This window comes from Cetorhinus maximus, chromosome 27, assembly GCF_964194155.1.
Source record: "Cetorhinus maximus chromosome 27, sCetMax3.hap1.1, whole genome shotgun sequence".
NCBI classification, from domain to species: Eukaryota; Metazoa; Chordata; class Chondrichthyes; order Lamniformes; family Cetorhinidae; genus Cetorhinus; species Cetorhinus maximus.
The window spans coordinates 6,693,200-6,710,489 of NC_135905.1; the positions used below are offsets into that span (position 1 = coordinate 6,693,200).

Consider the following 17,290-nt stretch of genomic DNA (forward strand, 5'->3'; position numbering starts at 1 on the left):
GCTGTCGTTTATTGCAAGGAGAATGGAATATAAATGTAGGGATGTTTTGCTGCAGTTGTACAGGGTGTTGGTGACACTACATCTAGAGTACTGTGTACAGTTTTGGTCTCCGTATTTAATTGCATTAGAAGCACTTAAATAATGCATTTAAATGCATTAGAAGCAGTTCAGAGAAGCTTCACTTAACTGATACCTTGGATGGGGGCAGTTATCTTACAAGGAGGACAGGTTGGGCCTGGTTTAGAAGATTGAGAGGTGACCTTACCGAAACATCCTGAGGGGTCGTGAAAGGACACTTATCTTGTGGGAGAGACTAGAACGACGGGACAGTTTAAAAATAAGGGGTCTCCCATGTATGACAGAGATGAAAGAAATTTTTTCTCTCAGAGAGTTGCGAATCTTTCGAACTCTCCTCCCTAGGGAGCAGTGGAGGCAGGGTCAATGAATATTTTTAAGACAGAGTTAGATAGATTCTTGACTAACAAGGGAGTTAAATGTTATCGGGGGGGTAGGCGGAATGTGGAGCTGAGGCCTCAACTAGATCAGCCTTGATCTTATTGAACAGTGGAGCAGGCTGGAGGGGCCGAATGGCCTACTTCTGCTCCTAATTTGTAGGTTTGTCTGTTTATTTCTGCATCTGTACTTGTTTGTCTGAACTGACAAATAAATCCAAACCTGACAGGCACCATCTCGCCTACTACATCGACACTCTGTATCATGCATGGTACAGAGTGCTAGCTTAATAGCTGTGCTACTGGGCTAGTAATTCAGAGGCCTGCCTAATGACAGGAGGTCAAATCCTACCACAGCATCTGGGGAATTTAAATTCATCTAACTAAATACACCTGGAATTTAGGCGCTAGTCTCAGTAATGATGACCATGAAATGGCTGGATTGTCAAAAAAGCCCATCTGGTTCACTAATGTCCCTTTAGGGAAGGAAATCCGCCATTTTTACCCAGTCTGGCCTACACGCAATTCCAGACCCACAGCAACGTGGTTGACTCTTAACTTAGCTGAAATAGCCTAGCAACACTCTAACTGTATTCAGGAAGGCAGCTCACCACCACCCTCAAGAGCATTTAGGGATGGGTAATAAATGTTGGCCTAGCCAGTGATGCCCACACCCCATGAGTAAAACTAAAATTCACCCATTACGTATTACCACCACCATTTCACATTAAGTATCATATATACACGGTATAGGTTACATTCTGGGAGGATTGGCGTTCCATTAAAATAATGGATAGAGCCATGTCGATGTTCTATGTCCAAGTGCCGAACACCCAATCCACTTGGGCTTCAAGGAGGCAGCAGTGGGCATTAATTCCAACTTAACTTGCTGGACTGCAAAGCCATGTGATCAGTTGGAACACAGCTTTTACACTCCTCCCAATATTGTCTTCAATGGAGGGGGAAAAAAACGGGCAAGGTATTGCTCCAGATCTCATTGGCTCCACTTGGTTTGGGATGTGGGCATCACTGGCAAGGCCAGCAGTTGTTGCCCATCCCTCATTGCCCTTGAACTGAGCAGCTTGCTAGGTAATTCCAAGAGTCAACCATATTGCTGTGGATCTGGAGTCACATGTAGGTCAGGCCAGTAGGTTTCCTTCTTTAAAGGATATTAGTGAACCAGATGGGTTTTTAACAACAACTGATGATAGTTGTCATGCTCACCATCACTGAGTCTAGCTTTATATATTCCAGATTTATTCACAGAACTCAAATTCTACCAGCTACTGTGGAGTGTTCAGACCACGACCCCAGAACATTAGCCTGGGCCTCTGGATTATTAGCCCAGTGGCATTACCACCACACCACCATCTCCCCCCGATTGCTGTTATATGCTAGCATGGCCAATAGGAGTTTCTAGGACCAGTTCCCCATACTAGAGTGAACAAATTCGTTGCTCAGCCAGAGAGAGCGAGCTGGCAAGTTCCTCACCAATTGCCAATCAGTTGCTCCTGTATTGCAATATACTGGGTGGAAATGTGCGGGTGGTGTAAAATCCCTGCTGTGTGCACCCACACGCTGGCTATTACTTCTTGGGGGTGCAGCTATCTTTCATATTCTACTGTGCACCTTAATACACCTTGAGAATGAACATCTTCTCACTATATTCTCATAAATTGAAATGAAATGTTTTGTCGACGTGACAGAATAGCCAATTCATTCTTGGACCAGCATTTGCTCTTCTACGTAGATTACAATATCACCTAGACTTATTTAAGTGTCTAAGTAGAACGCATTCCAGAGTTAGCCAGCTCAGGCACAAATAGAAAATTCTCGCCTGGAACCATCTAGAAGGAAAGCAAATTCCACTTCCCTCCTCATAAAACAAAAGTTTGGCACTGATTATCTAAAATGTACCTTTAAAGCCTCAAACATAGACTTCAACCCCCTCAAATTTAGCCCCAAATGCCAATATTTACTGTCAAAAATAGAATCTTCAAGTCCAAAAGCCAACTCTATAATCAGGATGAAAAAAAAAACTCTGAAACTCTATGTAAAAAATTTCTATAATTTAAAAATCAAAATGAATTCAAGCCCTCTCCTATAATTTGATATTTCAGCCTAAAGCCTAAATTCAATACAAATAAGATTAAGTTCCTCTGTAACCCTGTCTCCCAACCTAGTCCTAACATCACGCTAAATCTTTATAAAATCAAGTCATAAAAATAATCTTTTTCCTTAATAAATAAATCTCTCATTTTGTGTGTGTTTAATATATCTGTGTTCCTATGATCTGCTGCTCCTGTCCTTTGCAGCGCCTTCCAAGGCCATTGCTCATCCATCTGTGAGATGCCGGATTTCTTTTGCATCTTTTGCAGAAGGGCCAAACAGGAATTTGCAACGATTTGGAGCTTCGAGGTTCATCTCTCAGGCTGCAAAAACAAAAGGCGTCACTTTCCGCCCTTTCCGGACAATGGCAGCTCCGTCCCTCAGCTAGGCAATTCCAAGGCTTCCTCTGTCCTCCAGCAGGCTGGCAGATCGGTTTGCAAGCGTCTCCGCGTCTTTGGCCAGTTTGTAGCCAAACAGTTTCATCGTCGGCTCACACACCTTTTGGACGACCTCGGCGATCTTGAAGGGGAGGGCAAGGCGCCATTTCTCGAACTGCTCTGAAGAGTTCTTGTGCGTGGAGTACAGATTGTCACTGCCCTGTGCCGTTTGGGTGTTTATGTAAATCCACTTCTCCACCTCGGGCGTGATGGGGATGCCCGCGAAGTGGTACATCTCGTACGCCTTCTTCATGGGCTCCAGGGCCACATCCTCGTAGCGCATCAGCATGAAGCGATCCTTGAGCCAAGCGGGTTGGCTGAGGCCGAGCTCTGCGGAGGCCCGCAGGTTTTCACAGTTTCCCCGGAGCTTCCCGACCTCCTCGTCGTCCGGCACGACTCCTTGGCTGGCCCAATTCTTCCAGGCCTCGTATTTGCTTGGGAAGGCCACCATCCGGGAAGCTAACACCGCCCTGGGATCACGGACCAGCTGGATGACCTTCAGGTTGATCCTGAAGTCCTCCACCAGCGGGCGAAGGAACTCCAGCTGCCGTAGGCGGACGGTCTTCATGGCCACGTGCTGCTTCTGAAGGCAGGCCTGCATGGCCAGGGTCATGTTGAGCAGCCCGCACCGATGGAGCCGACAGGGGAACCTCTCGCTCCAACCTCGCTTGGTCAGCGAGGGTGGCGTGCACACTGGCCACTCACACAGCGACTTGCTTGAGCCACGGCGGAAGAGGTAGGCGGTGACATGCTGGTCGGGCATCGGCAGCAGGAAGTTCTCCAGGACGTACATGTCGCACAGCATCAGCTGCTGCACCACGTCGCGGTAGACGATGGAGGAGGCCACCGCGTTGGCGCCCTTCGGCTCAAAGGTGACCGTCCTTTCCACGTGCCACAGCGGCTCAAACAGGTAGAATATGTTGCTGTTCTGATTGAAGAACTCGCCCACGAAGGAAGAGCCTGTCCTCGTGGTCGCCATCAATATCAAGTGCTTCCTGCCGTGAGGGTCCCTCGTATCTTCCCGCTTGGTCCCAGCCTGTGGCGAGACGCAGTTCAAGAGGGAGGAGCTCGTGCCAATGAGAAGGGAGTCATTCTCAGTTAACACTCGGGCAGAAATTGTGTTGTTCAACCCCACAAATTCCGCCTGGGGGAATTTCAATGTTATCTTGTCAGACACCCTGAATAGGGAGAAAGAAAAACTCAGTGTTAATATTAAAGAATCGTTGGATATCATAAATACAATCAACTGATGGCTCAGGGGGAGAATTAGAATCTATCAATAGACCAATATTATAAATAGAACCTATGAATGAATCTGGATCATAAATAGAATTAAGTTGGCATTACAGAATCTATTACTGGACCTATGAGGGTATGGTGGTGTTGTGGCTATGCTATGTGGCCAGTAATCTAGCTAGCACAGGCTCCAACATGATAGTTTAAGAATATGATTACAGATAATCAAACAGTTCACGTCTGTATGCAACAGGACAATCCCCCACCATCAACGCCAAGATCACCACGGACCAGAAACTAACCGGAACCAGCCATATAAGTTCCATGGCTACTAAGGCACGTCAGAAGCTGGATATTCTGCAGCCTATGAGTTCATCTCCTAACTCCCCAAAGCCTCTCCACCAGCTACAAGGAACAAGTCAAGGAGGGACTGAACACTCTCAATGGGAACAGCACTCAAGGAGGTCAATGCCATCGAGAACAAAGAAGCCAGCTGCACAATGGGCAATGAATGCTGGCCTTGCCAATGACACCCACACCCTGAGAATTAATTGTGTGGAAAAGATTTTGAACAGATTAATCCAGGTTACAAATAGAATCGATTGATGGAACAATATTAATCATGGAAACGAGTGATAGATTTACATTAAATGTTTGTCCACAGTTATTGCTAGCACAATGTCCATTGGTGTCCCCTAGCCTTGCATGTCTAAAGGTTTATACACCATAAAATATTGAAATGAACAACCATTCCACTGACATCTGAAAGAGGAAGAGTTGAGATTCGTGTCTGGGTATATCTTCTACCAGATCTTTTGATGATTTTGGCTCGCATTTATCCTGTTGAAACTATTTGAAACAGAACTTGATTATCAACATAATCTTCGGTCAGGTAATTCCCCTGACTATGGCTTATCATGCGTATGGAGGTCACAATGTCAAGGAGCCATTGGCAGCAGAAAATAATGTAGGTAGGTGCTGTAAAAGATTTCAATTTACCTTAGGAAGAACATTAGGCCATTCAGCCTCTTGAGCCTGTTATACCTTAGATTGGATAACAGCTGAGCTGTACGTAACTCTATCTGCCTGCCTTGGTTCTATAATCCTTCATACCCTATGAAATCTTAAACGTCTCAATTAGATCGCCCCTTAATCTTTTGAAGTTTATCCGGGTTTGGATTTCCAATGCAAGGAACATTATGTTTACAATTGCGTCGAGTCCCAAGCAATTATCTTATTTTCATCTTTAAGTAATTTATCCCGCTTTTAAGAGAAAACATTTTTGGCTTGAAGGCAAGAATGACAAAGTGTCTGCAAACTGAGTTACGAAAGCAAATGTTTCCTTGAGGTGAGGGGGGTCAGAGAACATGCCCCCCACAAAATCTTCTTGGAAGCTGAATCTTCCTGTGGGCATCAGGAGCCTCCGACAGTCAGACCCTTTGAGGGTCTCAGCAGTGGACCCACCGACGCAAGTTTATGGGAGGCGGCCTACTTATTGGCTGTCTCTGCGCTCTTCATCCAGCTAAGGATGGCGGGTGGAACAGGGGTAGGGGAGGACCAATGGGAGGCCCCAAAGTGATGGCTGACCGGCAGCCCGACTGGGAGAGCTGAGCATCGCTGAGAAAGAGGAGGCCTAAGGGGTGCCCTCAAATTGGAGGCCCTCACGAGAGGGTCCCCGAGGGAGTAATGAAAAACAAAGCGTGGAACTGAGGGGGTACTCAGTTTGGAGAAGGAGCCAGTATTTGCATTAGCCGCTGATGGTCCCCTGCCGGGTCACTGCCTCTGAAATGTTGCTGGGCCTCTGACATGATGGAGGGCCTGTGCGATACCGGCAGCCCGGTATCACTCTCAGAAAATGGCCATTAACTGAGGCCCAGTTACCTTAAATACCTTTGTGTCTCCGTGGAGAGGGTTGCCTATCTCAGTGGCAGCCCGTCCCTTGGAACCTTGCCTGGAGGCGGGACAGCATCGGGGAGCTCCCCAACGGGGGTTGTCCACGCCCTTCCCGGCTCCCCCCCCATCTCCAAACCCACCTCGACGGGGCCAGGAAACCTCGGCCATTCCTTCCAGGCTTTACATCGCCCCCCCTCTATTTCTCCACCAACAACACTGCAAAATTGGCTTTTACTTCCTCTTTTCCACAGTAAAGGTGATGGACTGTTAGTGTCGACTGTCTAAGTTCAAGCAGAGAGGCAGAAAGCCTCCCTCAGCCGCACATATTCGACCGGATGCCGCCCATCATCTTCCATCTGTTGGAAGATGGCAACAACATAGGGCCAAAGGCTGCAGCCAATGAGCAAGGTTATCCAATGTTGGGCCATTGGCTGTTGACTATGACTGCAGCTTAAGTTGCACCAAGCCCAGGTCACCCTGCACTTTCAGTCTAACTCTCTGTCTCCTTGTCGCATAAAACCCACATTCTGAGCTGATTTTTAAGTGGCCAGATAATTTTTTAAATTCTTTCATGGGATGTGGGTGTCGCAGACCAGGCCAGTATTTATTGCCCATCCCTAATTACCCTTGGGAAGGTGGTGGTGAGCCATCTTCCTGAACCGCTGCAGCCCATGTGGTGTAGGTACACCCACAGTGCTGTTAGGGAGGGAGTTCCAGGATTTTGACCGAGCGACAGTGAAGGAACGGCCGATATATTTCCATGTCAGGGTGGTGAGTGACTTAGAGAGGGAACTCCCAGGTGGTGGTGTGTTCATGTGTCTGCTGCCCTTGTCCTTCTAGATGGTAGCAGCTGTGGGTTTGGAAGGTGCTGTCTAAGGAGCCTTGGTGAGTTGCTGCAGTGCATCTTGTAGATGGTACACACTGCTGCTACTGTGGAGGGAGTGGACATTTGTGGATGGGGTGCCAATCAAGCGGGCTACTTGGTCCTGGATGGTGTCAAGCTTCTCGAGTGTTGTTGAAGCTGCACTCATCCAGGCTAATGGAAAGTATTCAGGGGGCTTTGCCAAACATTTGTGAATTTTCCAGGTGGGCCCCTCTACATTCCACTCCCACCCACCCAAATTGCAGCACCATTTAGGAAGAGGGCACGAATACTGTCCAATCGGATGCCTCCTTTTCCTCCTGGCGGCTCAGGACAAAGGTCACCACCGCCCATCAAGCTGGTTTGCCTATGCAGCACGCTCCACCAGTGTGCCCAATCTCCACAGACTAAAAGAACGATGCGCAGTTACAACGCACTTCATGACCTCAGGACGTGTTAAGCTGCATTTTTCAGACAATTTTGAAGGGGTGTTGAGGATAGCATTGTTGATGTCATGGATGTACCTGGATTTTCGCAAGGCTATTGCCAAAGTCCCACATGGCAGACCGGTCAGAAAATTAAAAACCCATGGGATCTAGGAGAAAGGGGCAAGTTGGATCCAAAATTGGCCGAGTGGCAGGAGGCAAAGTGTAATGGTCAACAGGGCGTTTTTGTGGCTGGAGCCTCCAGTGATGGTCCAGAGGGCTCAGGACTCAGATTGTTGTTTCTCATGACATTATCAAGGATTGAGGCTTAAAAGGGGGAGGAATTATTTAAAATTTCTCAAACGATCCAAAAATTGGCCGTGTGGCTGATATTGAGGAATAAAGATGTAGATTCCAGGGAGATATCAATGGACTGGTCAGATGGACAGTGGCAAATGAAATTCAGTTCAAAGAGGTGACGCATTTAAGGAAGACAAACAAGGAAGGGAATGCACAATAGGCTAGCAAGAACAGCAGAGGAACAGAGAGACCTTGGAGTGAATATCCACAGGTCTCTGAAGGTAGTGGAACAGGTAGATAAGGTGGTTAAGATGACATGTGGGATACTTGCCTTTATTAGCTGAGGCGTAGAGTGTAAGAGATGGGAGGTTATGCTCGAATTGTATAACACACTAGCTAGACTACATAGCAACATAGGACAGAGTCTTGCCCTTGTTGGGCAGGCTCGGGGGTGGGGGGGGTAGAGGGTGGTGTGTGGGTGGTGAGGGCGGGCGGGGGTGTCCAGGGGCGGCCAGGAAGCCGACTCGCACCCATGATCGAGGCCGGAAGGTGGGCCCTCAGTGTGAAACGCAAGTGGCAACGCTCAGCGCTGCCTGTGCAGGCGCGGGGTGGGAGGGCAGGAGGGCGATCTCGAACTTGGCACGTGCACGCCAGTGCGCGCTTGGTAATCTCCCTGAGGCACCGAACTGCCACGGTGAAGAGTTTTTAAAAACAAAATAGAGAAATTAAAAATGTCATAAAACATGTCCTCCCATGTGACTCGGTCACATGAGCAGGGACATGTTCTTAATTCAATTCAAAAATGTTTATTTTGTTCTTCTTTGCTTCAGGAAACCTCATCCCGCCCCTGGAAATATCGTGCGACTACGCGCTGATGTCGGGACGCTTGCCCAATGTCAACGCGCATCAGTTTATGCCCGAGCGGGTCAGGCGTGCGCCCGCCCGCCAAGGTAAAAGTTTTGCCCATAGGAACAGGAGTAGGCCAGTTGGCCCATTGAGCCTGCTCTGCCATTCAGTTAGACCATGGCTGATCATCTACCTCAATGCCACTTTCCCCGCACTATCTCCATATCCCTTGATGTCAGTCGTCTCCAGAAATCTATTGATTTCTGTCTTGAATATGCTCAATGATTGGGCTTCCACAGCCCTCTGGGGTAGAGAATTCCAAAGGTTCACCACCCTCTGAGTGAAGAAATTCCTCCTCATCTCAGTCTTAAATGGCCTAACCCCTTATTCAGAGTCCCCTGGGTCTAGACTCACCACATCCTATCCACATCCACCCTGTCACACCCTGTAAGAATTTTCTAAGTTTCAATGAGGTCACCCCTCACTCTTCAAAACTCTAAGGTATCCTGTAGCTAGAGCACTGTGTGCATGTCTGGTCACTGAATTACGGGAAGAATGTGATTACACTAACGATCATAGAGAGGAGAATTACAAAGCTGTCACCATGAAGGGAGAATTTTACCTCTGAGGAAAGATTTAATGGGGTGGAGTTACTTTCTTTAGAACAGAGGAGGCTGATGTTTAATTGAGGTGTTTAAAATCATGAGGGGCCTAGATAGTGTGGATGAGAATTATCTATTTCCCTTAGCAGAGAGGACAATAACCAGGGGACATATAATCGGTGGGAAAATTAGAGAGAAGTTGAGGAGAAATGTTTTCACCCAGAGGGCGGTGGGGTTCTGGAACTCACTTCCTGAAAGGATGGTGGAGGCTGAAAAACTCATTGCCTTTAAAAAATATTTGGATATGCACCTGAAGTGACGTAACCTACAGGGCTAACAACCAAGGGGTGGAAAGTGGGCTGGTTGGCTCTTTATTGACCAGCACAGTTAGGATGGGCTGAATGGCCTCCATCTGCACCATATATTTCCATGAATTCTCTTGCAAGTGGAATTTCGTGTTGACCTAGGTGATGGGTCTTGGTGCTGAAGAACATTTGAAGCTCTCTGTGCTCCCAGGATCAAAGTGAAGCTGGCTGTCGGTGTGCGGAGAAGTTGGTGATGGGCCTCGCACTCTCCTATTTTGTACTCCCTTGCTTGTTGGCCCTCCTTAAATTTTGGGACTTTTCATCAGCAATACTGGGGCTCGTCAGGCCACTTCAGTGCCCAGGACAGACATTCCCAAGTCACTTAAAGCTGCCTCTGTTCTGCCCCGACCTTTTCCCTCAGGTCCGACCTCAGAGTAGTTCCCCCTACAGCGCTACAGAGATATTCCCATTTTCCACAACAGCCCTCCCGTGACTGAGTAAGATCGTTTTACAATTTTGAAGACTGCAGACAGCAGTATCTACTGCATTTGGAAATATAGTCATTATAACCTATCATCATAATTCCAATTCAATACTAATTAATATTAATAAAATGGTTATTGCTGCAGGGGGCGAGGGAGTTTTTGGAGTCTCACAAGCTGCTGTTAGTTCTCCGTTTCAAAGTGGAAATAAAAAGTCAATCCCCTCACCATTGGCAATGAGAATCCTGACTCCACAGGTTGTGAATGATCTTTGTTAAGAGCAGCTTGAGATAAAAAGGGGATTACATTTCTCCTCGTATCTCACCCCGTCCTGTGTCAGAGCCCCTCCTGTGTCTCACCGCACCCCCACCATATTTTTAAATTCGTTCAAGGGATGTGGGCATCGCTGGCTGGGCCAGAGTTTATTGCCCATCCCTAATTGCCCTTGAGAAGGTAGTTGTGAGCTGCCTTCTTGAACCTGTGAACTGCACAGTGCTGAAAGGAAGGTTCTAGTACTTTGACCCAGCCACAGTGAAGGAACGGCGATATATTTCCGATTCAGGATGGTGAGTGACTTGGAGGGGAACTTCCAGGTGGTGGTGTTCCCATGTATCTGCTGCCCTTGTCCTTCTAGATGGTAGCGGTCGCAGGTTTGGAAGATGCTGTCTAAGGAGCCTTGGTGAGTTGCTGCAGTGCATCTTGTAGATGGTACACACTGCTGCCACTGTGCATCGGTGGTTGGGGTAGTGAATGTTTGTGGATGGGGTGCCAATCAAGCTTTGCCCTGGATGGTGTCAAGCTTCTTGAGTGTTGTGGGAGACGCACTCATCCAGGCAAGTGGAAGAGTATTCCATCACTTGTGCCTTGTAGATGGTGGACAGGCTTTGGGGAGTCAAGAGATGAATTACTTGCCACAGGATTCCCAGCATCTGACCTGCTCTTGCAGCCAACCACCCCCATCCTGTATCACACCCCCTTCCGTTTCACACCACCCCTTCCCAACCCCACTTCAGCAGAGATACAAGATTCTTGGGGGAGATTGCCCGTTTAATTTTAACCAAAGTCACATCAGGGATATCCAGCAATTGGACAGTCTCAGACCATCTCACACAGGACCCACACCACGAGATTACAATATCCTTCCTAGACTGGAGTTCCATTCAGGCCCCAAAGAGATTTTGTTTACCACACTGAACCCATCCACCAGGTCTCTCCCAAATCCAACTTTTACACTGGGATTGACACCTGACCAGAATTGCTGAGAAACAGCAGACGACCAAACAGACTAGATTTACACGGAGTTATATCAAGTCTAGCGCATGCATTGAACCAGCCCAACTCTTGTTCATGCCCCACACAAGTCTCTTTGTCTGACCTGGCCATTTCAGGAGATGTAGAATACAAAGTGACAGGAAAAGCCTTTACCTTGAAATTATATTGTTTTCCTTCTCAATGATCACAAGAGCAGCAACAAAAAACAGAATAATTGCATATTTGCTTCTCATTCTCATCGCTACTGGCTGAGAGTCTGCAATCCTAGTGCAGTCACTGCACGGGGGAGTCCCTGTGTACTGAAGTGAAGTCCTCAGTGGTCCGTCAGTGATTCTGCAATGCCAGCTTCAGTGCCAGGGCAATGCCAGCCGACCAGCGAAGGCATCGGTCGTGTAGGCTTCCACCTCTTCCCAGCGACAGCAGACTGTGCTGCAAAGATAACAGAGAGAAGCAGGTTTAACATTGCGTCCCCTTGTCATCAGACGGGACAAACCTGGCCTGGTGCTTACGCCCGGTTGCCAACTCCGATTGAACGCAATCCTGGAGGTTTCATCACATGACCTCCAGCCTCTAGCCGCACCCCCACCCCCCCCCCACCCTCCACCCATGCAGCCATGTCATTGGCCGCCTGACAAATCCACCCTCGATCACTCAGCAATCACTCCCATTGGGAAGCAAGAAACCTCTTCATTCCCAAATTGGATGACCCTTGGATATCAGTGGAAAAAAAAACCCCTTCTTTCCCGGTTCCCTAATTAGCGGAAAGGTCGAAGAAGCTAAAAAGGTCACGCAATTTTTAAAAAAAGCTATCTTCCCTCCCCACCCCCCACCACCACCCCCTGCCCCCACCCGATTGTCGCTTGCAGCACTGCCCTGGAAATTAATCTTCAATTGCTGCGGACTCCAGGCTAATGCTAGAGAGTTGGCAACTCGAGCCAGTCACCATTTGTAAGCTCTCGCTCTCTCTCTCTTGCACATTCAAATATAAAAGTACAAGACAGAAATTGCCAAAAAAAACAAGCTGGATCAGTGTCAACGCTGATTAACTGGTGAAATTCACCAAGAGGTTTAAGCCTGTCCTTTGACTGCAACCACTTACCAAATTGCAATCTTTCTCCTCTTCGCCATCTCGCTAGTCTACTCCGCACACCAGGACAGAGCACAGCACGCACTTTAATGAAAAGCGCTTCCTACGCAATTGCTTCCCTTCCCCGAACTGCCTGGTTATCACACCTCAGGAAAGCCTTCAATAAGTGAGAATTGGAATCTGTCCGGGTGTCAGAAGGACTTTTATATAAATGAGCCACCTTGCACTGAGACTTAAACCGACGACCTTGTGTCCCATGGTTTTGGCAATCTGCCAGATGACTAACTGCACTTAATTATACACCGCAGTGTTGTGCCCTTACAGGTTTCCATAGAAACCCATGGAAACCATAGGAAAGGTACGGCACAGAAGGAGGCCATTTGGCCCATCTCGTCCATGCCAGCCCGAGGACACCCAGGTGCCCTTTCTAATCCCACCTTCCTGCACCCGGCCCATTGCCCTGCAGCTTACAGCACTTAAGGTGCAGATCCAGGTATTTTTTAAAAGAGTTTAGAGTTTCTGCCTCAACCACCAACTTGGGCAGCGAATTCCAGACACCCACTACCCTCTGCACAAAAAAGTTCTTCCTCATGTCCCCCCTACACCTTCTGCCACTTATCTTGAATCGATGTTCCATGCAACATGTTTTAATCTACCATCTCAAATTGTTCCACAACAACATGGACAAACTTACATTTATATAGCACCTTTAACGTAATAATACCTCCCAAGGTGCTAACGACTATTGATTAATATGGGAGCTTTTAGTTGATTGCCTGACATACTCCAAGAAATGCAACTTAAAATTTGAAAGAACAGAATCCATAATTGGACGTATTGAATTAAAACCCTCATCCTGCTTTTCAAGTGTCTCCACAACCTCGCTCCATCCTAGCCTGCTCTTACATCTCCTCCCTCACCCTCCAGACCTCCCCTTCTGGCCTTCCGCCCAGTCCCCTTTTCTTCCCCCGCCAATAGTAACGCACCCTAACCCTGACTGAAAGTCTCTCCATAAATCTCACTTGACTCTTTGGGCAGCATTTTCCCAGGCCCATGTGGGTGGGAACTGAGGGAGCTGGGCCAGAATTTAGCTTCGGGCCAGTTTGCCGACACTATCCCCCGCCCCCAAGCCATTTTTGGGAAGCCCAAATCAAGAGGCGGAATGGCCACCTGCCCACAAGTGGCAAGTAGTCAACTGAGGTAATTGAGATGCCTATTAAGGTCCCTCTCCCGCAGTGAAAACATGGCTTCACTGGCATCCATGTTCAGAGGGCACCTCCATTACCAGGTGCCCCCTCTCTCCCTGCAGCCATTGGCAGCTCCCATCTCGGTCAGTGGGACAGCCTATGAGGCATCATAGCCTATTGGCCCTCCATCTGCCAGGAGCCCGCCCGCCATTGGACGGTAAGATGCCCTCTGGTCTCGAATTGGTCAATCCAGGGAATAAAAATCGATGTCAGTTGACTGCTCCCATGGTGAGTACCCCCATTTGACTCTGACATCTGGGTCCCAACACAAAAGGGAAAATCCTGCACTTCATTTCTCAGCCTACCTTTAAATAAAAGCCTTCTGAAAACCTAACTTTTCAAGCAACTTTGCGATCACCTCACATCATTACGTCAGATTTACAGAGCACAGGCCATTCGGCCCAGCAGCTCTGTGCCAGCGTTCATCTCCGCACAAGCCTCTTCCCAACCTGCTTCATTTAACCACCCGCACGAGCGAAAACATCTTCTCTTGTCAAACCCTTTTGTAATTTTAACAACCTCTGTCGGTTCGCTCCCCAGCCTTCTCTTTTCCAGAGAAAAGAGACCCAGTTCGATATTTCCTGATTTCCTGACCCCTCGCTCCTGGAATTATTCTTAAACATCCTTCCACACCACTGCCTCCATGTCCCTTTTTTATAATGTGGAGACCAGTACCAAGTGTGGGTCTAGCACATGTTCTATGTACATTTAACATAACTTTTTCTGCATTTCAAGTCTATTCCTCAACGGTTCTACGCTTTTCATTTTCTTTGCCTTATTGGCCTGTATGCTGCCTTTAATGGTTTCCAAATCTGTACCAGCCTCTGCTCCCCTCAACCCCATTTAGACACTTGTGTTGTGAGGAGTGGGCAACTTCCTTATTCTCTCCACCAAAATGGACCTTGTGCAGCTCGTCCCAGGCCTGCCGGCCATTCTTTGCTCCCCTATTCTGTGAAGGGCCTTGGGGGTGATGTGAGCTCTCGCTGTCGCTTTTGTTGGTTGCTTGCCCGCGCTCTGAGCGGACGCACCGCAAAAAACGTCAAGCCCGCCATTTTTCTCAAATTTTCGGGCAGGCCGACACGGACCAATCGGCAGCGAGCGGGGAGGAACCACCAAGCCGTCCGTGATGTCACACCATTTTCGAAATGTTGTGATTGCCAAGTGGACCACGCTGCTGTCAAAGGAATTCGGCTAAAAAACCTTTCTCTCTCCGGGCCAAAATAAAACCCTCAACAGCAGCAGGCTAAGCGGCGCATTACAGCACCCGTTCGATTTTTGGCGGTTCATGGCTAAGAGGTCACACAGCCTTCGGGGCAGGGGTGCTGAATCGGTTAATGATTAACATGCTACAGTGCAAAGGTGTGCCCACGGAAGCTTAGCGCTGGCATCTTACAAAATGCCCATTCATTGTTTGGGGGAGCTCAGGCCCATGATGGCAGAGTCCCACGATTAATGATCAATCCTGAGCCATTGTCCACTTGTCCTGGGGAACCTGAAATTGGAAAAAAAAAAGGGAACATGATGGACATGAGCAGCTGCTCAGTTTGAGTCCGAATCTGCTCCTGCAATAGGGCACACACTGTGGCACATCGGACCTGTAAACTTTTACAAGTGTAAAGAATGATAAGCAGGCGTTTTAATAAAGGTTGGGAGAAATGGGGGTTGGGTGGGAGATGGAACAGGGAGGGGGGGAGGAAGGGGTTAAAAAGCCAACAAGTGGGTTAAATGACCTGCACACTGTTTATTGGAAGAATGCCAGATGATCTAAAATATCGTCGGTGAGAAAGAGGGGCAGAATGGGCCAATGATAGCGATGGAAAAGATACTGATCCAAACAGAAGCTTATAAGGAAAAATATCGACAAAGGGAGAGAGAGAGAGAGAGAGAGAGAGAGAGGCAAAGAGAGAGAGAGAGAGAGAGAGAGAGAGGCAAAGAGAGAGAGAGAGAGAGAGAGGGGGAAAGAGAGGAAAACCAGTGTGGCCGATCAAATATCAGAGCAAAAACACAGGCAGAACTTGGTGAATTTTCAATTGGAAAGAAAAAGGACAAAATAAAAGTCTACTTTTTTTCTTATATTCCTTCATGGGATGTGGGCATCAATAGGAAGACCAGCATTTGTTGCCCATCCCTAGTTGCCCTTGAACTGAGTGGCTTGTTAAGCCATTTCACATGGTATTTAAGATTCAACCACATTGTTGTGGGTCTGGTCTGGAGTCACATGTGGGCCAGACCGGGTAAAGATGGCAGATTTCCTCCCCTAAAGGGCATTAATGAACTAATGACAGTCAATGATAGTCTCCATAATGGACACCATGAAACTAAAGACAGAATCATCCCAGGTTTGCACTAAGTGTGGTAGCGGCCGGGGAAAAGAACGTTTTGCCCGCCGGCAGCAATGGCGGCTTCTCACGCCGCGTCGTCCCAATCCCACCTCATTAATCGTGCGTTCCCGGGGAACACGCCATTTCGAAGGCTGGCAGGCTGTCATTTGCCCACCTCGCTATCACCTCGCTGCTTCATCACGCCGGGCGCCATGTTTAAAGTGCACCCGCGCGCACACCTCCCAACGCTTCCAGCCCAGGACAGCTGCACAGAAGACACAGCAAAAAGACTGCATTCCCCCTGATTCAGCTACGCATCCCTGGAATGTCTTTTGGACGCTGTGCAGGCCCATCATGATGTCCTCTACCCCCGCTCTGGCCGCAGGAGGCCCAGCAATCTCACCACTCCGGCTTGGGAGGTGGTGGCAGAGGTGATCAGTGCTAATGCTGCACAGAAGAGGTCGGCCATCCAGTGTAGAAAGAGGACGAATGATCTTATCTGTGCCGCTAGGGTACGGCAACCATCTCATCACTCTAAACTCACACACTCACAAGGCCATCACACCTTCACTGGCATCTCACTCACTGCCAGCTCAAGGGACATCACCACTCACTCTCTCACACACACCCTCACATCTCCGTCTGGCCTCATCTCCTCTGGAGGCTGCCTCCTCAGCCTTCACCATCTTGAGGCCACTTGAACAGATCAACATGTGCCCCCCACACACACCCTGGGATACCCCCCTTCCCCAGTACAGCCCTCGCCCTGCAGCTGTTGAAAGGTCACCCCCACCTTACGGCTGGTCTGGTAGGTAGAGACCTGCCCATGAGCCCCCCTAACAGTGACGTGGTGCTGTCTGGGAAGCCTGGCGCTGATGCCCGCGAGTGCTGCCCAAAGCAAGGTAGGCAAACAAACCTCGAAGTCCCGAGTGAAGTAAAGCTCACCAGGTGCACGTTGCTCATGTTCAGCTGTGAAACATGTCAGTGTGGCCCAGATGATCCAACATGGGGGGATGATTCTGGCGAGCTGGGCTTCTAATGATAGATCTGCCTATTACAATGAAGCTCCCAATGTCCAATGGCAGGAAAGGCAACCCGCCATTGACAGGCAGAGCAGACAACTGCTTTCACATCGTCGTGAAACCAATTTTTGGCCTTATCACCATATTGTCCATTCATGCTGCCAAAAATTCCACCCTAGCAGATTTTATGAACTGAGTTTAAATGCCACCAATTCTTATAGTGGGATTTGAACCCATGCTCCCAGAGTATTAGCCTGAGTTTCTGGATTATTAGACAAGTGACATTACCACTGAGCCACCATCTCCCCTTAGTGTTAATGCAAGGCCTCTACCTCAAATATCAATCTGACTCCCTCGGGACAATATTAAACAGACTGCAGGAAGAATGTGAT

The 17,290-nt window shown here is 48.4% G+C and overlaps 1 protein-coding gene across 1 annotated transcript; it reads right to left on the minus strand.

Annotated features, from left to right (window-relative positions):
• Nucleotides 1-1,555: 1,555 nt before the first annotated feature.
• On the minus strand, nt 1,556-11,650 carry LOC144668516 (carbohydrate sulfotransferase 3-like). Its single transcript, XM_078530610.1, has 2 exons — nt 11,375-11,650; nt 1,556-4,176 (listed from the first exon to the last, which is right to left on the minus strand). The coding sequence occupies exons 1-2, from the start codon at nt 11,458-11,460 to the stop codon at nt 2,946-2,948; spliced, it is 1,317 nt and encodes a 438-aa protein (XP_078386736.1). The 5' UTR covers nt 11,461-11,650; the 3' UTR covers nt 1,556-2,945.
• Nucleotides 11,651-17,290: the final 5,640 nt, after the last annotated feature.

Bases quoted from the DNA above. Each gene is read 5' to 3' on its own strand.
- LOC144668516 (XM_078530610.1), bottom strand. From the start codon at position 11,460: ATGAGAATGAGAAGCAAATATGCAATTATTCTGTTTTTTGTTGCTGCT. The intron at 4,177-11,374 runs GTAAAGGCTTTT...CTCCCTATTCAG, and splicing joins GAAAACAATATAATTTCAAG to GGTGTCTGACAAGATAACAT.